The 25,124-nt window shown below is 44.2% G+C and overlaps 1 protein-coding gene and 1 long non-coding RNA gene across 3 annotated transcripts in view; both read left to right on the top strand.

Annotated features, from left to right (window-relative positions):
- Positions 1 to 2,191: 2,191 nt before the first annotated feature.
- LOC119014233 lies at positions 2,192 to 3,976 on the top strand. 2 transcript variants are annotated; one of them, XR_005072904.1, is made up of 2 exons: positions 2,192 to 2,641; positions 2,960 to 3,976. It is a non-coding gene; the product is annotated as an uncharacterized LOC119014233 (long non-coding RNA). The 2 variants fall into 2 exon arrangements; XR_005072903.1 differs by having other exon boundaries at positions 2,192 to 2,815.
- A 4,158-nt stretch (positions 3,977 to 8,134) lies between these two features.
- LOC119014609 (cytohesin-3) overlaps positions 8,135 to 25,124 on the top strand; it is a 38,256-nt gene continuing 21,266 nt past the window's right edge. The window contains exons 1-2 of the mRNA XM_037089946.1: positions 8,135 to 8,546; positions 8,645 to 8,672. Coding sequence (XP_036945841.1) covers positions 8,654 to 8,672 — 19 coding nt within the window. The 5' untranslated portion in view covers positions 8,135 to 8,546; positions 8,645 to 8,653. The remainder of the gene's footprint in view (positions 8,547 to 8,644; positions 8,673 to 25,124) is intronic.

Raw genomic sequence — 25,124 nt, 5'->3', positions numbered from 1 at the left:
TGGAATATTTAGGAGCGAGGAAATTTCACGACTGGATTTGTTGCACAAGTGGCATCCTATGACAGTTCCACGCTGGAATTCACTGAGCTCCTGAGAGCGGCCCATTCTTTCACAAATGTCTTGTTTCACAGTCTGCATGCCTGAGTGCTTGAATTTATACACCTGGGGCCAGGCCAAGTGATTAGAACACCTGATTCTGATCATTTGAATGGGTGAGCGAATACTTTTGGTAATATAGTGTATGTCTGTAACTGCCTTCATTGACCTTCTCATGTCACCTTCCTGGACACATATACAGACTGCTATGAACATATAAAGTCATCTGTAAGAGCATTGCACAGGTGCAGATGGACATGCCTGACGGAATTTGAGATTAATCAACTCAGATCCTTCAGGACTACCTCCTCCTGTAGTACCAGGTGTGTCCACAGGGGGGAAGCAGCCTATCACAGTACTGGATACACTTCCTCTGTATGTTGAAAACACACATCCTGAGCTGTCAGCCTCTGTGAAGAGGATGCTGGCTGATGCGGGGGAGAATCAGACAGCTAATGATGCTGTAATATCACAAGAGCTATGTCTTTTTGTATTGCTGTGTGGATAAGTCTGCTATTTATTTTTTAAGGCTTTTTGCAAACTGTGTCACTGTGTCAACAGAAAGTCTGCTTCTGGAGAGGAAATGCCAACTTGCTCTGTTTTTTCTCCGATCAGCATCAATCAATTAAAATCTCATATCTGTGTCCAAAGAGACAGAACTGATCTTAACCAGAAGAACCCATTTGGCACTTCCCTTTGACCGTGCACTTCCTCTAAAGCATCATTTTCAAACTGCTGAAACCTTCGCTCAGCGCAAAATGTCCCCAGCAAACTTATTCTAACCAGTCGCTCAGATGCCAGGCTGCAGTGTAAAAACCATCAGCGGTTGCCAAGGCAACTGTGTTTCTCCATGTGACAGACAAACCTTTCCTGCCTGCACCCCCCACCCCTTTCTGGAAAAAAGAGGATTTATTTCTCAGGGATTTGCCAGAGGAAAATATTTTAATAGGGTTATCATAGAGGACTGGCAGAGAGAGAGAGGGAGGGAGAGAGAGAGATCTATAGATGATGGATAAGTCGGGTTATCTTTCCTCTGTTTTTGCCAACCACCATTTGTACCCTCAGAAAAAATAAAAAGGCGGTTGTGGAATAAAAGATTATTGAGTTTTAGCCTTTGGCATCTGCAGCAGCTCACATGTGTTTTATTTGACTGAGTGTGAAAGAGTGATAATGCCGCAAATGGAAATGGCAGGGATTCAATTAAAGCTGCAATGCAGTACGTTTAATGTTCAACCCACTTCTTTACACATTATTCATAACCTGCAAACAATGTATCTGCAAGGGGTCTCGAGAGCTGGTGTCCTTGGATTTTCTTTATTCAATGTGTAAATCTTAAGTGGAGCAGTGTTGCCTTTATCCAGGTTTGATCACAAACCAGATAACCAGTTGTATTTCAGCCTTGCAGCCCAGTCACTGGAAAAAAAAATCAAAGTGTGCTTCTGCCAAAACCACCAGATAAATTGTATGTTCCTTATTGCAACTTTCCATTTATTTTTAAGTATTTTGTTGGCCTTTGTATGGCTTTATTGACAGAACAGCTTGAGAGATGACAGGAAACAGGATGAGAGAGAGGGAGAGTGACACGCAGCAAAGGGCCCCTGGGCTGCTGCCCCGAGGACAAAGCCTCTGTACATTGGACGCCTGCTCAACCAACTGAGCTAATCAGTGCCCTGCAACTGTATATTTCAACAATGTTGTTAATATTCAGCTTCTGCTTTTTCTGCCTTAAAACTGCAGTTAGTAGTATTTTTCTTGTTACAGTTAGTGTTAAATAGCTCTATATTCCAACTGTGATATAGTGTTTGTTCAGTAACCCATGTATCTAAATGTTCTGGTATCCCTGTCCACTTTATCCAATCAGGACAGAGAACTCCATGAAGGGGCGGACCTGTCTGCTTGGGAGTGTGAACAGGCAGTATTTGCATGTTAATATGGGGATGTAGAGAAGAGGGAGGGGGATTGCTAACTGCAAAAACATACAGGAAGTTAGCTAAAACGACCAGTAGTTAGCTTGACTTCCCATGAAGACTGTCAACAGCTAGCCTAGCTTGGTCTAATACCGTTTACTTCACTATTTCTCTCAAACTCGTCTCTGAGTGAATGAGTTTGACGGCTGCTCAACAGACAAGTCATGGCATCAGGCTGCAGTTTTTGTTGTACAATACAAACACATAAAGAATATAAAGAGACAGAGTAACACTTTAGTTTCAGTCAGAAACTGACTGAACTGAACTTTAAGAGGCAAACATTTTCCTTGAAAGTTTCCTTAACTCAACAAATCCATTATTTCATTTGTTTTGGCAGTCTTATTCTTGTTTTTTTTGTTTGTTTTTTTTTTAAATTCACAATCAGACAGTTTTATTTTCCCTGTAAAAGCTGAACCAATCACGATGCGATTATCCACACCACATATTTGAACCTTTAGATCACGTCTCTGTTACACTTCATTTGGAAATCGCAGGAAATAAGGTCTGATTCACAGAGCTGGTGCGACTAAATGTCACGTCTCGTTCGGAAGCGTCACCTGCGCCAGACACGCGAAAAGGTCAGCGAAGATACTGGAATAAAGAAGAAGAGTTAAACTTCACGTATTTGACTCTTTTTGTGTCGAATCACAAATTGTTTATTCGTGTAAAAAAAATGTGATGAAGATCAACCCGACTGCCAGACATTAATACACCACGACCCCGCGCAAGAAAAGGGACAACTAATGCTAAATGTAATCAGAAATTAATCCACATGATTTGAGCTGGGATGCATTAGTCTTTTGACTGTGATTTATGCTGATCCCTCTCACCCTCAGACTGGAGGTTGTGGTGGAGCGTTGCCATGTATAACGTCCTCTTTGTGGTTATTCAAACAGACCGGTGTTACGCCTTCGATTTGAATGCGGCCGAGTGGGAGCGAGAGGCGTATGCAAAGCGCTAAAAAGGATGAGACCAGGTGCCGAGATGAGCTCCGAGCTGACCTCAAAAACTGAATCAAAGGAGTGTGAGTGAGTGAGAGGGAGAGAGTGGGGGAGGAGAAGAGGAGGAGGCAACGAGATGTGGAGAGGAGGGAGATTTGTGTGCGTGTGTGTTGCATTTTTCTCCAGTCATATTGGGGGAATGAAATAGGTCATACAAGCAAAAGAGCATCAAACATGCACCTGCTTTAGGAGGTGTTAGAGTGACATTTTCTCTGTTTTCAAAATGTCAACTTTCCTTTTTAAGGAATGCGCTGTTATATATAACGCACAGCGCGAAACATAATTGTTGGATTTGACTTATTTGTAATGCATCTTGTAGAGAAACTGCAGATATTACTCTTTATTTTGAATCATCTTCTTTCCAGCAGCATCAATACATCAAACATATAATATGTGTTAATTCTTCTTTACAATGTCTGAAAGTGGCTCAATCTTTGTTATGTATCAGTTAACTCAAGGTAACAGCGCAATTAATAAGCAAACAAGACTACATTGAATAAACCTTCAAAACATTTCCTGATCTCTGAATAAAGTTAATTTCCTCCTCCAGCTCCTCCAGGCAGTAGTCAGCAAAACCAAACAAAAACACCTGAAAATGGAGGTCAGCTTTGCGGATCACCGCTGCAGTCAGGTTGATAAACAGGAGTGAAGTCCCCCTAGTGGCAGAAGTTACATATTGTATGTTTAATTACAATATTAAATTTCATGTTACATGTTTTCTGTGTAAAATGTCGTCTGAGTTTGACCAAACAGCTTATTTTTATACAGTACAGAGGTATTAAAAGATCATAGATCAGCGATCGAAGCTTCATGCTTTTATCTCATGTTGCTGTTTGATCCAGCTGTACTGAAGTATCCACGTCACATAATCTCTCTGCTGATAATCACTAAAGCAACATCTGGAGTAACTTGTGTTTCTGGTGTTCTTTTATTTCATTAGTGAGTCTAGGGCTTGTAAAGCCTTTTGTAAAGTGTGAGTGAACCAAAGGTGAAATTCTTTGGAGGAATAACCTTCACAGCTTGTTATGTAACCACAGCGGGTCGCGGAGGATTGTTCTGTAAATGTTGGGGCACAAGTTCTCAGGTGTACACTGCTGCCTTTGTGCCCTTTGGACAGAGATCCAAATAAAGGCTCTACTCATAAGTGTCCTTGGTTTCAGTAAAAATCCACTCAACTCTACCATTCGATCAGATGGTGGCAGGAAAGAAGTGGTGATGAAGTCGAGATGAAGAGCTGGATATTAAACCAACGTGAGGGGAAGGAGGAAATCCTGCTGCCCTGTGCTTCCTGTGACCTCTGTCACACGCACGCCATCACCCAAAGATTAACCCCCTCACCTTCCACAACAGGAAGGAGGTGCGAGACCCGGTCACATCCCCTGGTTTAGGACAGTCGCCACAATGATTTGGGGTATAAACATAAAGAGGAAGATGGATGGGGGAACTCCCAAGTATCAGGGGAGTACAATGTCTCCTCATAATGAGCGTAGTATCCCCCAGAAAATGGGTCAGAAAGGATTAAATCAAAGTATTTCAGAAGCAAAATCCACTTAATTGTCTCTACCTCAACTTAAAGATGTAATGTGTAACGTTTCCACATTTCCTCATTTGTATTGGACAGCTGTTCCGAGTCATTAGGGTATATCATCTGGAAACCATGGATGTTTCCACTGGAGTTTGAGCCAATCCATTATGTACATGTTGAAATATTCCACAGGATGACTAAAATGCAGACCGATTAGTGGAAGTACAGCAAAAGTGAAATGACCACCCTAGTTGGGATACATCATCTGGAAACCATGAATGTTCATACCAAAGTTTGCTCTAATCTGTCCAGTAGATGTTGAAATATTGCACAGGACAAGTAAAAATGCTGTCTTGTTACCTCATAGAGGGAGAGCCAAACAATCACCATAGTCCAATGATTCATCCTCTGGTCACCATGAATGTCTGTTCAAACATCAGAACCATCCAACAGTTACAATGTCAGTATAAACCTCTAAATCAGCACAATCGCTCACAACATCAGGCTAAAATTGTTTCGTTGGTTCAGTGCCTCACCTTATTAACCTTGACCAACTTCTATAATACATAGAGTTCTAACACATATTTGCTCTTCTCAGGCTCCTCAAATCCATTTATATCCACAGAATAAAAGCAGGATTGAGATACCTCCGGGAGGTCTATGCTATGGAATGCAATTCCACTTCATTATATTTTTGTTGGAGTGATTTTTGGGGAGGTGGAGGTAGAGAAAAGTGGGGGTTGCTTATATGTCGGTATATAATTGTGTGTGGGTGGGGGTCAACAGTTTTAAAGGGAGGAGGTGATCGCCCTCCGGGCATCGCCGTGGCGACTGGAGCATATGAAGTGGTATGAGTGCCCAATCAGGTCACGTGAAGTCGGTCAGGAGCGCCGCAGACGTTTACCATGATGGTCGGCCTAATCTGCCAGACGTGCGTTCCCCTGGGGGTGTGGGTCAGGCGGCCCTGAAAAACCCCACACATGTTCACTTCAAGCCGCAGACTTTGAGGTGACTTTGGAAGCCCTTTGCTTTGTGGTCTGGTTTGGGAAGGGGTCAATTTCAGTCTGCTCGAAAAGCGACTGAACCAAATTGATAATTTAGTGGATTTTAAAGCTTCTGCGCGCTGCACATTCGCTCTTGTCACCGAGGATATCTGGGCCACACTGAGAGGTTTCTCTTATGACTCATAAACACATTAGCGTGACATTTATGTGGAATAGAGCGTGCTGAGCGTGTTTGTGTGAGATACAGACTTAGGAATCTAATTGCTTATAATGAAACTTACTCTCGCTTTTACTGAGGGTGCTATGCTTGACCAGGTCCCGCACTGACATAAATGGACATTATCACTGCATTTGTATAACCATAATTCCCAAAGCTATCACCAAACATTATGCATATGACCTATTTTTGCACTTGTAGCGCAGAGAATATTCAAAGCAGGGCTTGCTCTGTATGTTAACTACTTTGCATCAGTCCACCTAATATGTAAAACCTCATATCTAGCGTAACTGAAGGAAGGATGAACTAAACAGAGGGGGTTTCACCTAGATTTTCCCCTAAAGAAACAGTTCACATACACAAAAAAAATGAAATTTAAGTAATCGTCTACTAAACCCTCACTCTGATGTAAAGTCCGGTGAAGCTGAATTGTCCACGGAAGATTTCTGGAGATTCACAGCAAACTAATCAATGGGGTGAGAAGTTTGTGACTGAATTTTTTATTTTTTGGGGAACTGTCCCTTTAAACACTCCTTATTTCCCTGAACTTACCAGGAAATACACTTTGTCCTTTGTTTTTTTTTCTCCACATAACTAAGTGGTGCACATCACCAGGAATTCCTTTAAAGACACATGGTTAGGTCTTCACAACCGACGCTTCATGCCAGAATGCAGTGAAAACAAACACCGTCTGGATGCGTGTAGCCAAATATCAAGTCAGTCCTGGATTTCTAATATATGCAGACTTATCCACCACCTTAGGAAAAGTTTATCCAGGTGCAAATTCCGAATCTCAGTCTAGGTCTTTAGTTTCTTTCACTCTTGTCATCCAGCACCAGACTGGATTGTGCCGGATCGAGGGGGTTTTAGTGGATTGCGTTATCCTTTGGCCCTTCAGATGAAGACATTTCATTTCTATTTCTATCTGGTAGACAGTAACTATATTCACATTGTGAATGATGACGTTATGTGGTTTTACAAGCGTTTACGGTGGCAGTTATCAGGTAAACCAATCTGATCATAAATGAAAACAGAGCTGAATGATTTGTTTATGTTTTACTTGAACAAAACAAACACCTTATTAAGTTCTCATCTTAATTGCACCACTCTAAGAATCAGCGTCGGGAGAACAGTTTTTTGTTATGTCTGGAGACTGTCACTTTGTTTTCTCAAACAGAGGATTGAGAATGAAACATTTGTCCAAAAGGGACACCTATGAATAAACATATGACTGAATACATTAAAACATCTGTTCATGCTTGACCATTGGAGTAATGTGCACAGGAAGTGAGACCCCCTCCTTCTCTGCGGAGGCAGGAATGCTATAATCGAAACCATGTGTGTTGTAGAAACAAGCTCTGCAAAGCTCTCACCGTGCGTGTGTGTGTGTGTCAGTGTGCCCATCCCATCCCACAATTTCCTAACCTGATAGCTCTCCTTGCTTATGTAAGAGTCTCGTTCACAAGTCCTCGTCGTCTGACATGAAATCCCCTTTTATATTGGAGTTGTAACTACTTAACATGCTGTTTTGGAGCATTTTGAGCAGCTGCATTGCTCTTTTACACTAATTTACTGAATAATTTCTGGACATTTATCATAGAAGACTCATAAACCTCCCTTGAAAATGTGTTGTCTGCGTAATACTGTGTAATACTCACCACAAAGCTGGAGTAATATGAGATCAAACCTGGAGAGGCCAGCCTAATGGCCATGATTAATGCAAAAATGTGACTTTTACATGTAGTCATCATTTAGTGACACAACATAACTCATCCACTTAGTATTCAAATAAGGCTGATAGTAAAAAGTTTTACTTTGTTTATATGCGGCGGACCCTGCCACCCTTCTAGCTTCAATTCACACGGTGTTCTGGGGACCTTATCTTCCACTGAGAACTGTTTCTGTGTTTGTATTGTTATCTCTTTAATATTGTAAACATTAAAATTCTGAGTTAGAATTTCTTCTCCAAAACTACACAGTGCCCCTTTAAATACTAGTTACTGAAATTAATAGTGAAATGAGGCAGAAGCTTCATTTACTGACACACAAAAACTCATCCACTTATCAACAAGTATCCAAATTATGATGATTAGTGTAATCATAATATAATTGTCTTAACAATTATTTGTTTTTCGGATCTATTCCAGTGTTTGTTAAATCAAATTGCCGTGATCACTTACAGTGTAATCAATAAAAACACTATCGGTGCATCATCCTGCTGGGTGTCATGTCACTATTGCCTGGAGTCACGTGAGCGCTGATCAGCGACGAATGCTGACGCGCAGCACGGGCTGTGTAGAGGAGCTGGGATGGGATTAACCACCGCTGTCCGTCGACACCGAATACAACACGCGCTTCCGGTTTTTGCCTCCAAAATAAACAAACTCTCACGCGTCACGCCTGCGACGCTTTTATTTTGAAGGCGGTGCAACCAACGCTTCCGCTGCGCCTCCGGCTGCGTGTCGGCGAGCTTGACGCCGCCATGTCAACTACTCTCCCGACTCTAGTGGAGTGAAGGCGTATGTGGAGGGATAACGACAACACGGCTCGGCCAGTGTGGGCGAGGAGACACCGCTGCAGCCGCGCAGACACACCGCTCACCGGAACCGGAGGGACGGGTCGCCTCGCGGAGCCTGTGAGGCGTAAATGGACACAAACATTTCCCCAGAAGAAGACGCTGCCCGCGAGACAACCTGTGCACCAAATGCGTCCTGGAAATAAGGACGGGCATTTGCTGTAAATTAGACGTTTTTTTGTTTTGTTTTTTCGCACAACGGAAGTTTCTGTCACCATCTTTTTTAGTGGGAGATCTTGATTTGTTATTATTTTAATAGGGCGCAACCATGGACGAGGACAACCAAGGTATGATTCATTCAATGCAATACAGACCACAACTGTGGCTGTTTTTAATACTGACAGTCAGGAGACATGTGCCTCTTGTGATAATAGGCTGATAATAATAATAATAATATGGCCTGGCCAGTGATTTTGGCCCATCATATCACCAATGTTAGACTTGACACGGACTTAATTTTGTCAGGCACATGCACCAGTACTGATCTCAGCTGTTCACAGTCATCTTCCCCACATCAGCATGTTCTCCTCCACATGACTGACATGAAGTTACCTCCTAATTGATCACAACCCCCAGACCAGTTAAGGTAGCGATAATGACCTACATTCATTGCCAGGACTGACACTCAATGGGGCTTGAATGCATCATTAGTGTTGCTGGTAGACTTGTGTTTATCCACGCCTTCAGTCAGCTGTGGGGCTGGTGTCATTGTGGCCCAACAGGTCCTCTCACTGTCAGCCGTGAGCTATGAGAGAGACACGGGTTCATTTATTGACTCGTGACTAAAGCTGAGTTTGTTTGCAGAATGCGATGCGTCACTCCAACACCAGCCTGTGGTCTACATCCACTCCGCACAGGTCCACAGGGGCGGCTGTAGAAACTTTCGACTGGGGGCCAGACTTAGGGACAGGTGGCAGATTGGGAAAAAAATGAATAAAAGAGAAAAAAAAAAGTAAAATAAACATGTGTTTGACTGAAAATATGTGAAGACCTGGTTCTTGACAACACCAAACTATAGCTGCCTTGTTTATCGGCGTTTAAATGAATGGAATTTTTATCAATGAATCGCTGCTATATGCTGATAGCCTCCAGTCAAGGATAGATTACGAGACAACGAGACACAGGCATGTGAAACGTCCCTCATCCCTCAGGCTGAATCTTTGTGGTACATCTTTGCTTCTCAAGGTTGTCATTTTGCTTCATTTTGCGGCTGTCTCCCATATCTGTATGGTTGTGCGTCTCTTTGCGTTTCTTTGTGATAACTTTGCCTCATTATGTGGTCACTTTGCTTCCCCCTGTGGTTGCTTTGTGTCTCTTTAGTGCTCATTCTTCCCTCTGTGGTTGTTACACATCTCTTGACAGTGGTTTTGCACGGCTTCTTCATTTTTTTGGCATCCCTTTGCATCTCTTGGTTGTCAAATTGTGTCCCTATGTGTTTTTTTTTTATTGTCTCTTTTATGTGAGTTTTGCATCTGTTCGCGGTTGTAATGCGCCTTTCTACGGTTGTTTGGCATCTCTGCATTTCTTGGTGGCCACTTTGCATCTCTTTGTGGTTGTTTCGGTTTTATTTGGTTAGTTTGCATCATTTGTGGGCTCTCCGTGGTCATTTTAGGTGTCTCCGTGGACGCTTGATTGACAACAACAAGAAATTTGGTTCCGGCCTGTCACCAATGGGCCTGTTCAGTAATATATAATAATACTGACGAGCTAGCCATGTGTCACCTTCTGACTCTAGTAGCGGGGTCAACCACTCGGCTTTGCCTGTCATCATTAACTAAACAAAATCACACCGTTGTTTGTTAAGATTTAAACCTACCGGTGAGAAACCATCGCTCATGCTGTCTCACCTCTGTAAGTCAGCTCTGTTCAGTCCCACGTGCTCGCTGCGTGCGGCGCTGCAGGATGTGACTATTTGCTGGAACATTGCAATGTATGTCATGCAGGCATAAAGCTGTCTTTGTGCTGCGTGCGGCCGGCCTGGCCTCCAGCGGTGGCACATGTCAGCGCAGCCCTACAGACAGACATATGGTGCTGTGATGCCAACCAGGGATAGCTGACAACAGCCGGGAGCATAAAGCACACACAGGCACACAGATGCCCACACTCATATATTCATGGCTGCACGCCGACACACAAATTGATAGTCTCCTTTTTCCCTTTTGGCACAGTTTGCAGTGAAGATGGATGGATGGATGGATGGATGGATGGATGGATGGATGGATGGATGGATGGATCACGACCTAGAATGAGAGGTGTGTGTGTGATTTATGCCGGCGTCTGCCGTGTCATCTGGAATAAATAAAGTCCTGGATGTGGCAGGAGAAAGAAGTCTGCAGAGCTCCTGGTCTCTGTTTTGTTTTGTTGTTTAGTCGGGAACATTATCCACGAATTGCTGTTTTTTATTAGAGCAATTTAGCACCCACACGTGAGCTCACTGCAGACTTGGGTGCTTCAGGGGTGGCACCAACAACACAGATGATGAGCAACTGCTGGGGCGGATTACAGGCGTGGATCTGTCTTAAGGTGGCAGGCGGGCTGACAAACTTCAATATCTGACGCTCATTTCTCACAATGGGTAGCACACACATTGCCAAACACCAGGCAAGTGAGAGGGAGGACAGAAAGTGGCGGACAGAGTGAGATACGGAGGTGTCAGATGGAGAGCAGACAGGGAGGAAGGCGCGGGGATGGAAAGAACGTGCAACCACGAAGAGCGATACGCAGTCGTAGTAGCAGTTATGGTGCGATGTCTGACAGGGAACGGCAGAGCGAGACAGGGGGTGTGTGTGTGTATGTGTGTGTGTGTGACAGATTGTTTGTGTGTGTGTGTAGGGAATAGGGCGGGATGAACTGCAAAGTTGGAAAGTGTCCAAAGAAATATGGAGCGCTGCCAGTGAAAGACAGCGAGGAAGAGTGGTGGCGGTCTCAATATTCTTACTGAACCAATCCTCCAGTGTATTACAGCGGTTTCTCCCAATGAAACTCCTTCTGTTCCGTCATAATTAACTCTCTGAACAGCGAGCGGTCTCCGGCCATCCATAACCATCCATAAAACCAGGTCACACTTCTGATTGGGAGTCAGTTTTCATTTCTTTTCCATCTCCCTTTCTGTGGATTTTTTTTTTTTTTATTAGTCTCACCAGCTGGAATTTTGTGTTGAGAAAAAAAAGGGGACTCGCCTGTGTTGCCTCACAAATGCCAGTGCTGCGGTTTGTGAATGGTGATGTTGGTTTGTTGGTCCACCACTCTGTCCAGACTGATTTATCTCAACAACTGTCAGATGGATTGTGACTATTTCGTGTACAGGTGTTCATGGTCCACATAGGAGGAATACTAAAGACTGTCATGAGGCTGTCGTCTGTGGGTTTGAGTGAAATGATCCCCCAAACTATTGGATTGATTGCCATGAAATTTTGTACACCAATTCACATCACCCCCAACATTAACTGTAACAACATTGGTCATTGTCAGTTATTAGGAGGTTATGTTTTTGTTCGTGTTTGTTGGTTGGTTTATCAGCAGGACTACACAAAAACCCCATTAACTTTTGGTGGGGATCCATATAAAGAGACAATTCTAGGATTTCATTTTTTCTTCTGATCAATTATTAGAGCAGCAACTATCAGTGGATCAACAAATATATGGATCAAGAGTAAATTAATAATCCCTGCAGTCATTTTTCAAGAAAAACTGTCAAAAATCGGTTTATTCTGGCTTTTTAAATGTAAAGATTTACTGCTCTTCATTCTTTTCAAGTCTTTGGGTTTTGGACTGAGGAAGCTGTTTACTGTTCTTTCTCATCTCAGTTACTTCTCTGTAACCACAGTTGGCTTTACTGTACGAGTCTTAGAGAAAACGGGTCCGTGCCAATCCATCTGACACGCATGACAGCCAACAATACAATGCCTTCTACCACAACAGTCGCTCAATGGACAATGGGCTGACAAGAGCCCACAAAGCCCTGCTACACTGTGGCCTGTCTCACTGAGCAGACTGAGCGCAGCTACTGTAACACATTCTCGTTGTGCACGACCGACTCTGACAGTCCATCAAATGTACACATATGGTATCTCTGCTTTCCTCTGCTTGGCTGTAGAGCAGGTTGTTTTGTAGTGAGCTACAGTGAGTGATGCTCGTGTAGCGGGGATCACAGCATGTATGCCATAGACACCGGCTTCACTGCGAGTTTGGCTACAGACCGCTTTATTGACACACTGTGAAACCCAGCCATTTAAACTTGGCACGTCGGCGTGCGAGTGTGTGGTCCGCGGGGTTGTGGCACACTGCAGACCGACTCAGGCGAGGAGAGACGCACACGACGCACCGGGCTTCGAGCTCTCCGAGCCATTCATCTGCCGGCCGCAGGACAGCGCCAGCAGCCTTCCTGCTACGTTCAGGATTTGTGTTTTTGTCTTTGAAGTAGATTTGCAGCTGCTGTCTTTTCCCCCACAGCCCACACGCTGTCAAGTGGCTGAGAGAGGAGCGTCCTAGAGTGTTCATGGAGCGTAGGAACAAATCACACTTTAATAGTACACACTTCTTAGTGGTATCCAGGCTGAATATCTTCCCTGTCCATATTTTTAAGTCTCTTTTCAGAAGGGTCACCTGGTTCACCTGCACTGCAGATGCCTACAGAGGATTGTGGCTCTCAGGAACGTGGTAGACTGTGGATGTTTACTTCATGCCTGAGGAGGCTCTCGTAGGTAGCGAGGGCCTGTATGATGGGGAAGGACCTGAGGGCCCTGCAGGATGTTAAGGAGCACCATATGGATGGTGTAGTAGATGCCTAGAAAAACTCAAAAAAGTTCTGTACAAGGGTAATTCATGTGGCACGAATGAAGTTTTATTGTGGATACCACTGTCGGAGCTTTTATATCAAATGTAGAGCTTGTGTCTGAGCTTGTTTCTAATGTTTGAAATGTTCTTGTTAAATTCAAGGAGATTTTGGAGTTAGATTTAGAAGAGTATTTTGTTAAACAGTTGACATTGGCAAATTTGGCAAATTCAGGACAACATGGCCTGCCCACCTCCTGCAGCCCGTAAGTGTGTTCTGTTCCCCTGACCTGAGGGGGAACAAGTTTCACTCAGCGGGATATTAGATCGACCTTGGCCTAAAACTGGGACCTGACCCTACCAAAGCCTTCTAGTTCTGCCAAGTTTGAGACCGAGCCAAAGCTATGTTTTTGATTTATTTCATAAACTATTAAAGACAAATGCCAAACGTGTGCTGGTTTCATCTTTGCAATGTAAAATAAATCAAATATTCTGGGTTTTGGACCATTAGCTCCACTGGTGGATGATCAGGGTGGGTGATTTCCCCCACTTGGTGCCCTGTGTTTGAGCAAAACGCTGTGAAAATACCATCTTGGGTGCCTCTATGTTTGATAAAACATGATGAAGTGCCTTCTAGGATGTCCTCCCAGTGAACAAAACAAAGTGCTGTCTCTTCAGTACAAATATAGCACGACTTTCTGCATGCTGATGCCACACCGCATGCAGCTGGTGCCCTTTCTATCCTGAGTCCACAAGTGGTTCCGAATGTGCAAATTGAAGATGTTTCCTTTGGCTGCAAGCATGTTTTTTTGATGGACTGTTTTTTGACAATTGATAGTTTTTTTCAATTTTTGTTGGTCCAGGTTCTGTCCCTCTCCACCCTCTCCGTGACCCACCTCTGTTGAAGAGCGTGTGTTTTCTCTGTCTGGACTGCTTTGCGCTCTCACACACACCCCGCTCACCACGGCTCAGCAACTGCTTTGAGAAGGTGATGAGGAGATAGAAAGGACTTCTGGCTTCTGTATGTGGCTCGACGTCACTCCATAGACTGAAGTCTGCGTGCGTGTTTCATCTTAGACACAAAGGTCAATGAACACAGAGGGCCCTTGTTGAGTTTGGCCTCCTGGAATATCAGATAGCACGTTACATTTACCCATGACATCCTCCTCAGTGGTTTAAGTTAGACCTGGACAGAGTGAGCCAGTGTGGAGGTCAGCTCTCTGGATTGGGACTGCTTCAGTACTTGCATTCATAAAAGCTAAGCTAAGTTTAAAGTGAACATGAGGCATGTGTGCAAATCCTCTTGGACCTCTGCTCTGTTTTCTCTACCTCTGAAAAAAGGGGATTGAAGTGCTTTTTATAAGTGGCCGTGACGCTGATGGCAAGACTTAATTTTCATCTGGAGCGGCAGAGGAAAAGCACACGGGGGTTTTACAGAAAGTATCCAGTTTCCTTTTCATCCAACAGCACTGTGCCGTAAAGGCCCAGTGACTAACACAGTCACAGATTGGGATCTGTCCTTTTTTGCATTAAGACCATCAGGGGGCTTGTGAAGGGGCGACGTGAGGCAAATCCAGCCATTTTTTTTCTGCACTTTGGAAAGAAAAATCAGAGTGTGCAAAAGGTCCCAGGAGTCTGGAGCCATGTGCTGAAGTGAATTTCAGGCAAAAGAACGTCCTGCTCCACTTGGGCCTTTGTGGGAGTCTGGGTTCATGGCTTCCATTAAAGTGTGTGTGTGTGTGTGTGTGTGTGTGTGTGTGTGTGTGTGTGTGTGTGTGTGTGTGTGTGTGTGTGTGTGTGTGTGTGTGTGTGTGTGTGTGTGTGTGGTTCAGGTCTGTTAGAAAGGGAAGAGAAGGCTGTGCAGAGTGGACAGGAAAAGGGAGGGTTGGAACAATTATGTAAGCGCTCAAAGATTGTTTGACCTGCTGAAGATGCAGGAAAAAGGTGTATCCCCCCTCTGCCAGTACATCCAGTGCTTCACACTCTGGAAACACAACACCCTCTGCAGCGCTCTCCCGTTTACTCAAAACACACCGGCGCACGGCTCCATTGTACAAACTGTGATTTTTAACACCAAGAAAACTGTTGCTGCATGTTTCCCGGAGAAAGATTCAACCGTGTAATTATCACCCTGCCAATCTACATCTGTTTTTTCTTTTCTTTACTTTCTCCATTGATTTGTTTTGACTTTTGTGATTGTGAAGCGATGATTGTGTAATGAAGTGATGACATCTCCACCTAACCTCCTTTTCTTTCCGTCTCCTCGTACACCCACCGGCTCAGCCTTTGATATTCTAATTTTCCATTGGGTTTTTTTTTTTTTTTTTGGATCTTAAGGAAGCAACATGCGACAGTAGAACGAATACGTCATACACCCAGCAAGCATTTAGATGCGCACTATTAGCTGGAGCTGCAGTGATTAGTCAAGGAATCGATCAGCAATCAAAAGATAATTAATCAGCACTTACTGTGATAATCAAATGTACTCACATGGAACTATTTATGTTCAGATTTATTTTTAACAGAATACACGTTCACCTCTGTAGATAACTTGACTCTTGGACATCTCTGCTCTGTCCCGTTCCTGTGTGTGTGTGTGTGTGTGTGTGTGTGTGTGTGTGTGTGTGTGTGTGCTGGGCATCTGGCGTGCCTCCAGCCTCTTACAGCCCCCCTGTCACCCCCCTGGGGGCTCATGGCACTGCCACTCGATGCCAGCCCTGCTTTTAAGAGGGGATTTGTAACACTCTGTGACTTACTCAGGGGGGTCAATGTGTCAGTAAACTACTACAGCACATTCTCAGTCTTTGTGACTGTTCTGTTTTTTTTTTTTTCTGCAAAATGGGCATGTTTCCACCGCCTGCCCCCACTCCCCCTTTTTGCTAAGATGCTGCTGCATCATGCAAAATTCATTCTTCTTTCATAGGGAGAGGGGATGAGCTGTGACTGCGCCGCTGGTGCTCTGAAGAAGGCTGATGTTGTTGCAGCTGTAGTCTTTCCTTCCGCGTTCCCCACCGTCGGCTCTGTGATATTCAGGGTGACAGCGGTGCTCCGTTTGTCACCGAGAAAGGCTACAAGCAGCACAGCAGGATGACCACGTGACACGGGGGCTCCTGAGCAACCTGTCACTGTGTATACGCACATCTGTGTGTGTGTGTGTGTGTGTGTGTGTGTGTGTGTGTGTGTGTGTGTGTGTGTGTGTGTGATGGCATGTTTGTACAGTGAGTCGGTTTGTATATGTTAAGTCGAGAGAGACGGAGATGGAGACATGCAGCGGTGGCACAGATTCAAAGAGAGACTGATAGGGAAGCTGCATTCGGATTCTCAAAGTAGGTTAGTGGTGCAAGCCTCAGCCCAGCTGTGTATACCTCGTGCCTCTCGACTCCCACCGTTTCACTTGCGGAGGCGTGTGTGTGTGTGTGTGTGTGTGTGTGAGTAAATGTGCATCTCTTTATATGGTGTGCACACAGAGGATTAGTGTGAGCTGCGAGCCCTCAGCGAGCGTAGACAAATGGAAGAGATCAAGTGGGGAGGGATATGGATGACAGTTAGTGGATTATAGGTCAGAAGCTCAGGACGCTTGCTGTCACTTCCCAACTGGAGTGAAACACAAAGGTAGCCCTGAAAGGGAAAAAAAAAGGGACATACCCTCCCTTGTGTTTTCTATTCCTGACGCTGGAACCCTGTGTCATGTGATTTATAGTTTGGTATGTCACCAGGATTTTCTCATCCTCTCTCCTCATTATTCTCAGGCTTGTTTCCTCTGCCCTGACCCTTGAATTGTTAAGATTCCGTGCCATAGGACGGCCATTGTTGCTGCAATGAAGACTGTGAAATATAAAACGAATGGCCTCGACCGAGCATGTCAGGGTGACAGGCTCCAGAATAGACCACAAGGGCAACGATAACACACACACACACGCACACACACACTTTCTCTCCTTGTTCACGTTCTCATAACTCATCGTGCATCAATGTCACTGCTCCCACGGATGATGATTGGGTGTGATTGATAAGCTGGTGTGGCTCCGAGTAGGTCACGACCAGTACGACACGCTCACACAAAATGGCCTGAGGGGTATCTCACAGGGAGAGTGATTTACAGTGGCTCTCAGGCACCGGTTCTTTCACACATGTGTTTAATCTCTCTGTTGACCTCTGTCATGCTGCATTTCCATCTCGTGCACTACAGCTAACCTTGAGAAAAAAAAAAAAGAAAAAAAAAAAAAAGCATTCCTTTCCGTTGAGCTCTCGATAATGTAATGTGTCCAGAGGAACATGATGCAAATGCAGCACAATCGCTCTCCTCGTGAATGGACTAAAACCGAAGCAGTAACGACTAATTATTGTTCTTCCCTCGGGGGAGTTGTCACTGAGTGGTATTGAAAACATCAGCGGCTCTCCATCGCCGAGGCTCCCAGGAGATCTGTGCCCGTCATACACGCCTGCGGGCTGTCAGGAGGCCATACATGTGCTTACCTCCAGCACGTTGCACTCCCCACTGGACGCTCAAAGGAAAGGGAAACCAATCAGCCAGTTTTCAGTGAGATGAGATGCATTGATTTTCAAATGTGCGACACAGAAAACACCTAATATGATTCTGGTTCTGGCCAGCCCCGTCAGATCTCTTTCACCATCTTTCACATCAGATCTTCCTCCCGTGTTCTCCCAGTATTATTCCTATTAGCCGCAGGCTGTAAGCATTAGGGATTATCTGAAGAATTTCGTGTTGTAATTTCTAATGTAATAATTATTAGGGCTCATATACCTCCTGGCAAGACAGCATGCAGTGACAGGAAAGTTTTTTAAAATGCTTACTCATCTTCCACGCACTGATCACGAAGCGATTCTTCTGCTGAAAACGTATTAATTAAGCAGTATTTCCAATCTGCTTCAGGCTTTCTCAGATGTTTCCTTAAGGGAAAGTTCTCTTCTCAGTAAAAAAAACCCCAAAAACCTCTAAATTACTGTCTGCAGAAACAGAGCAGCATCATCATTCATTTAGAGACACATTTCTAGCCACCTGGTGAACGTACGGTCCAACATTCCCTCGGGTTTAGCTCAGTTTTTGGGGCCTTGTGCACATTAATATGGATATTTTCCCCCTTCCAAAATATCAGGTAGCAGGTGTTAAAGGTGTTCATCCGACTTCTGGTGTTAATTTTCTGTAACTTCGTCAACATGAGCGACCCCTTTCATACCGTCACATTATTCAAATTGTCATCTGAGACATTATTTTTATAAGAAGTATTGACTTCTGCCGCTTCAGGGGGTTGTTACTGCGTGGGTGAAAAACACGGTCCATTTTTGGCCTACGACAAATTTATATCGAGCAAGTTAAAGCAAATTCTAAAATAATTGGATATTGACTGAGCATTGATGCAGTGTCATTCATATTTCCATGAAAAAAAAGGTTTGCCGGCTCTCAGGTGGTCTGCATCGACCACATTTCCATAAGATTAAACCACTAATTCACAACAGCAAAAAAGCTTTAAGAGAAACCATTAAATACTTTTGTTTTTAACGGAATGGGAAAATGTTTGAGATCTGGAAAAGTCGCAGAAAGTTACCAGAGACATTGTAAGAGGGGGACAGAGCACTTCAGGCATTTTGACTGACATTAGATTTTAGTACTATAGTGCGCATACTATACTGCCCCTTCACTCCAAAATACAATCGCCAAAACAGGAAAGATATCAACCAGTCACGCTGTGGTATTGACATGAGTGCACAGATGAGAGACAGATAGACTACTAATAAGCTTTGAAAAGGACGATATCATTCTAATACACCTGATTACCACGAAAGGTGAGGTTATTGAAACGTGAGACATTAAGCTCACATGTGTCTGTAGGATGAGCTGATGGCATCACAACACTCTGTTCTGAGCCGTTGAAGAAGTTCATGTTGTCAAACTGTGCACGTGTTGATGTGACTGTAAAATGTTCGCAGACAAAGTCATAGAGTGATTTGGGATGCAGGACATGAAGCCCGACGTTTAATTTCTAGTCCTGTGCTTCGTACCCCTGCCGTCTCCCTCGAACAATTCCCTGCAACACTGCATTTTTAGGAGACAAGGTTGAATGAATTTTACTATCAATGCCACAATGGCTCCGCTAACAAGGTCAACCCAGATGCTTTTTTTTTTTTTTTTAATCTGACTTTCATCTCCCTCTGTGGGAAAAACAAGACTCTGCTCCTCTGTGGGGATGATGCAAAAAAGAGAACTGAAGTTTACTACGAGTGCTAAACTTGTGAGATTTAAGATAAGAGGCTTAATAAAGGGCTCCTGTATGCAGAGGCTCATAATCTGGAAAACCCCTTTACACAGAACCTGAGAAAGAGTAATGGTCTGACCTGAACCACCCACATATTTTGTGTAATAAAGGAATCCTGGCTCAGGTTTTTAACTCTGTTATGAACTCTCTCCTCCTCCTCATCCGCCTCCTCTCCTTCCTGCTGCCTCGGAATAACAAAAGCAGAAGTGGAGTCCTACTTGGCTCTTGGATCGTCTCGTCATCCTTCATCCTCCCTCTCTCTGTCTATCTCTGCTGTGCAGATTTAAGGCCTTAACCCAATATAAACAGCCTGTGCTGCTGCATCCCCTGCAGCAGGTCGTCTCTCTGTCATGTGGAAGCTCCGTTTGTCTGCTCAGGGCCTCCATACCAGACTGAAGGCCGATGAGACACTACAGCTATTTCCTGTTTGAGGCTCCTCACAGAGGCCCTGCTAAGAGTCTCTCGACTGTCCTAACCTCACAGCTTGGTAGCCCGGTTAATTTACCCAGTGCGTTTCTGAAATATCAGGCCGCGACTAAAACTACATTGTTTCTAACATGGGGATAGAAGGTCACAGTTTGCTAAGCCCTTCTCCGCTTCATTACTGTCGCTATCATGTGTCCCTGCACGAAACATTCAGTTTCACGTGAAGTTTCTTCACCTCTTGTTTATTTTCAAAACAATTGCTTTCTGAAAGTAGCAGGTTTCTCATCTCTAGCCAGCGGCTGTTGAGTCAAAAAAGAACGACGCCTCAGGGAAAATCTCACTAGTTGGTGATCCAAGTAGAAGACGTATGAAAATGGCATTGCTATTGTATTACGTAGAGTTAGTTAGTACTAGATGAAAAGGGGATATTTAAGAGCTAACAACCATGTTGTTTAATCCGTTCTTTACATTTTTGGTTGTGCATTTGTTTAAGAGAAGATTAAAAATCATCCAAACTCTTTGGGCATGGAGTATCGCTGCAGCTGCAAACACACTGAAGCTGACGGGGCCTAATTATCCTGCAGCCTGTTAAAAGTCTCCTCCAACCTCCTGGGTTCACCCTGACCACAGTTTAGGGGTTGAACAACTTTTTTAAAGGCTGACTTGACTGTCAGATTTGCAACAGCACTAGTATACTGCTGTAAATGGCCTTATCAGATGATCGGGCGGTCCCGTGAGCAGTCGTGCATGCCAGCAGGGAAAGGTGACATGAGAGCATGACTGTCATTCATGTCAGTCAACAGATCTGACTTCACACCCAGCGAAACAGAAAAGTCTTCAAGGCTTAGTTTGGCTGCCTCAGTAGGTGAAGTATTGTGTAACAGCTGAATAAATGGTCAATTAGGAAAGATCTCGTCTAGACCGAGGTTGAGATTGCAAAGAGCATTACGTGCAACAAGACTGAGAGACAAAACAAATCGGTGTTAAGGTTTAATCCCAAACATTCCTTGACTATAAATGGCAGAAATCTCCATCTTTCCTTCAAATTTCTTTGCTTTCTCTTTGGGAAAAAAAAAGCGAGTCTGAGCGGGATGTAGATGGGTGATATGACAGGAATAGGTCTCAGTTTCCGCAGTCGACAGATGGTAGACGGACAGATGGCCTGATCGCTTATCGGTCGCAAAACTGTAAGAAACCAGTCTCGGTAAAAACTATGTATTCAGCTGAATTAATGCCGTGCTTTTCTGTGGAGGAAATGACGCTATAGGTAAGATCAGCGAGCCTCTGTACCCGCAGTCATGCTCCTAATTGAGCGAAGATGAAGAACAAGGGATTCTGCTGCCAGAACCACTCAGCTAATTTGTCTGAGGATCGTGACATATGATGGCCCAAAAAAAGAAAAAGCCAATCAGAGGCTGTTTTTCAAATCCAATGGGAAGAGGAAGCGTTTCCTTCAGAGTGAAATTTGGCAAACAGTACTTGTTCATGAATAAGTGACTGAGTCTAGTGGGTTCTTTTGAAGAGACTGTCTCACTTCAAGGGATTGTGTTATAGGGTCTTTGAGGCTTTGAAGAATCAAACGGCCATGTTGTGTTTGATGTAACCTCAGATTTTTGGTTGTAATCTAATTTTCATAAAGGGAATGTTGTGGATGTCTCTTCTGAGATGAGAGCTAACAACAAGTGACTGCTGAAGACTTTGAAAACATTCAGTAATTCAGTAAGGCCAATAAAAACAGTGCAAAAGGACCTCGCTTCTTGCATTTGACAGGACTTTTCTGGGACGCTGTGTGACAGAAGTTCTCAGTGCGGGTTACTTCAAAACAAACATGGAACTCAGGTGTCTTGTGTCAGATATTTTATAAGTATTGAATCCAAGGACATCAGAGTGGTTTTCACATCAGAGAGCTGAAAGCCTCTGCAGCATTTGTCCTCCCGACAGACACGTGGGAAGATGTTGTCTTGATTTCTCCAGATGATGGTGAAACTTTTCAACCTTTAGTCTTTAGCCATGCCAGGTTGTCTGAGTTTTGGACAGATCACCAAGAAGTTCGGTACAGAGAGTGAAGCCTGTGGTTCATTTGCCCCACAGAGGACGGGATTATACTCTCAAACAGACAATTGCGGATTTAGACACGTTTTTTTGGGGAGGAACACATGGTACCCGGAGGAAACCAACGCAAGCATGGGGAGAACATGCAAACTCAGCACGGAAAGGCCATGCCCCAGTGGGATTTGGACCAAGGACCTTCATGGTGTACAAGTGTGTGCCACCAAAGTATAATTTCAGCTTCATCCTGTCAAGCTTTTCAATTGTCTTCTGAACTTTGTCCACCTTTCACAACCCATTTTACTTAACAGTGGAGCAAAAGACCTCAGCTGACCTCTGGAAAGTGGAATGCCAATATGCTGCGGATCGAGGTGGTCCCTGTTTAAAGATTTTCATCTGGGAGTGAATTGAAACATGCTGCTGCTCGGTTTGGCACGCATTAAATTTCATTGTTTTTTTTTTTTTCTTTACTGACAAAATAAAGACGTAAATCATCTTTATTTTGTATTCATGTGTGTGTGAAATCAATATTATTAGAACCAGCATCGTGAGGCAAATGGGAAACCAGCCCAAATCGTTTAAGTCTTTATCTGTGTGAAGGAGCAAGTTATAAAAGAGAGGGACCTTAATGGATGAGAAGACTTTGGCAGATCTGTGTTCCCTTGGCACACCAGTTAGATGTGCTAGCAAGACATCCTGAGTCGCAACTTAAAAAGATGTTGAAACCTCAAAAATGAGTTTGTTTTTTTTTCTTTTTTGGTAAACGAGACTCTAAAGACGCCATGAACTGAAACGGCTGCTACCTCTGTCTCATAAAAGCTGTAGCTGATGCTCTTCGGGTGAATGGACTCTGTTTAAAACAAGTGCACTCTACATATGACACGAAGGCCAAAACCCCTTCATCGCTATAATAAATATCCAGGAGCCTTTATGAGGCGAAGATGGACCTTTTGGCAGTTCGACTTCTGTATTGGGAGTGCAGATGTTAGAGCCGAGTGTTCTTCAGGTGAAATGTGGGAAAAGGAGCTGATGGGGCCCCAAAGAGAAAGAGAAAATAGTGAGAGCCGGTGTGAAAGAGAACAGAGGTGGACTTAAAAGAAGGGATGGGTCGCACAGGGAGCCGGTTGGACCGGACTGGGCGGTTGCAGTGGGAGGAATGTGGGCGATTTCCATACCACTCATGTCATCTGTCAAGAGGCAGGAGCTGTCAAAGTGGATGTCAGTGTGTGTGTGTGTATGTGTGTGTGTGTGTTTGAGCTTTGTGTGTCAGCTCTCTGCACACTTGAGCGCTGTATGTAGGAGTAACGCCGGGGGGGGAAAACAATTACTACACACCTACCAGCCACAATAGCAGCCTGCATTAGTGGGAAACAAGCTGCTGAAAGCTAAGAGCTGTGACGCTCTCACAGCCATACTGACCGTCATAAGGGCACAGACACCTCCGCTGATGGCATGTCAGTCATCATGGAAACCGGGGAAAGGAAGAGGCGACGTGGTATGTATTTTGCACAGGATCTGTTTTGTGAAAGGTTTTTTCCCGCGGAGCGCACGTTCCCTGCCAGCGTGAGGGTTTGTTTTGTAAGTGTTTGGCCCCACTCTGACACGCTTACCTGGCCTTTCTTGCGTCACTCTTAATTCAGCCGGGTTGCACACGTTTGCAGCGTTCACGGCAGAACGTTGCGCCGGCTGTGTTGTGAACTTGTGTAAGTGCTCCCTAATTAGCTCGCGGTGGGAACGGCCTCTGTCCTCCTCGTGTTTACCGGGTTGCTATTGTTACGGGCAGACCAGCCCCAGCAGTCCTAATCACAGCAGACATCCCCTCCATTGTTCCGCCGCAAGCCTGGTGAATATCAGGAAGTGTTTCTGTGGCTGTGTTTGCCGGTGGTTTTCTGTCACCATTTCAGTCAGGGTCGTCGCAGGTTCTGTTGAGTGAAGTCTTTAGGCAGGAGACGGGCACAATGAGTGTCTCTGTGGTAGCTCATTACCCACAGATCCTCTAAGGTTAACAATGAAGGCGACAGGTACAGCGCAATTCTTTAGATCTATTCATTTAGGTTCAGTGATGTTGATTACACTGCATTTCTGTGTTGTATAAAACTTGATTTATCAATATTCTATTATTCTGTCATTAGACTCGAAAGGATTTATATTTCAGTGTTTAACCTTTGATGTTAAAGCTACAACAAATCATTTTCTGTTGATTCTGGCGGCCCGTGTGGACAAAAGATGACGATGTTGAAACAAAGTAAACTTTCAAAACTACAGAGCAGCTTCTTAAATGTCGCTGTGAGACTCCTGAATTCTCCGCCACAAAAAAACTGTTCTGATTTCATGACTCATCCAGACCGGATAAGTCAAGATCCGACCCAGTGACAGGCATTAAGAATAACTTGATTGTCTGTACAGAAAAAGGCTGTGCTCTTGCTAATCTTCTTATATGTTGATGTAGGTCATGTATAGATCTTCACAATCAAACTTGCAAAATAGAAACTGTGGAAAACGGCTGATTGAAATGTGTTGTATCATACAAGATTTGTAAAATGTACAAATGTACATGTCAGCCCAGCTTTGAATGCAATAATTGACTCTTACAATTATGACATCCCAGTGTCCTTGAATGCATCACCAGGGAAAGCTTTCAACTGGATTGACATGCAACAGGGAGAACTTGATCAAAAACATAACAAGGACTCAACACTGACCCCGATGGATTACATACATCCATGGCTCCAAATGGACTGTTAGGCAAGCATCACCCAGTAGGACAAGGCTATCAGTATGCAGAGCCATCCTCTCCACTGCCCTTAGAGCCAAGGATATTGGAAAGGCATGACTGTCAAAGGCGTTTAGTCAGTTGACTTTGCGATCTGCCAATAAAGGCGCGTCAGTCACGTGAATCTGAGCCCGATCTCTCCAGTATCTCTGAGAACAAATGGTCTCAGAATGAAGGTCTTCCTGCCTGGACCGTGGACTGGAATGAGGATCTGGGCAGTAATGTATTATTCAAGACCCTGAGTAGTTTCCATCAGCTGATTGGAGCCTAAAGCTTGATGCACACGTCCGGCAGCAGAGTATCTTATGGGTCAGCACTGCCATTCCCACAGTAACCAAGACAGAGATCACTGACTCCAACAAACGGCATCTTTGAGATTATAAGAGTGCAGATCATGAGTAGGCTTGAAGCAGCTGCTGTTATCAGTGAATAATTGATTAATT

The sequence above is a fragment of the Acanthopagrus latus genome, chromosome 23, assembly GCF_904848185.1.
Source record: "Acanthopagrus latus isolate v.2019 chromosome 23, fAcaLat1.1, whole genome shotgun sequence".
In the NCBI taxonomy this organism is placed as follows: domain Eukaryota; kingdom Metazoa; phylum Chordata; class Actinopteri; order Spariformes; family Sparidae; genus Acanthopagrus; species Acanthopagrus latus.
This window is presented reverse-complemented; position numbering and strand designations above follow the sequence as displayed.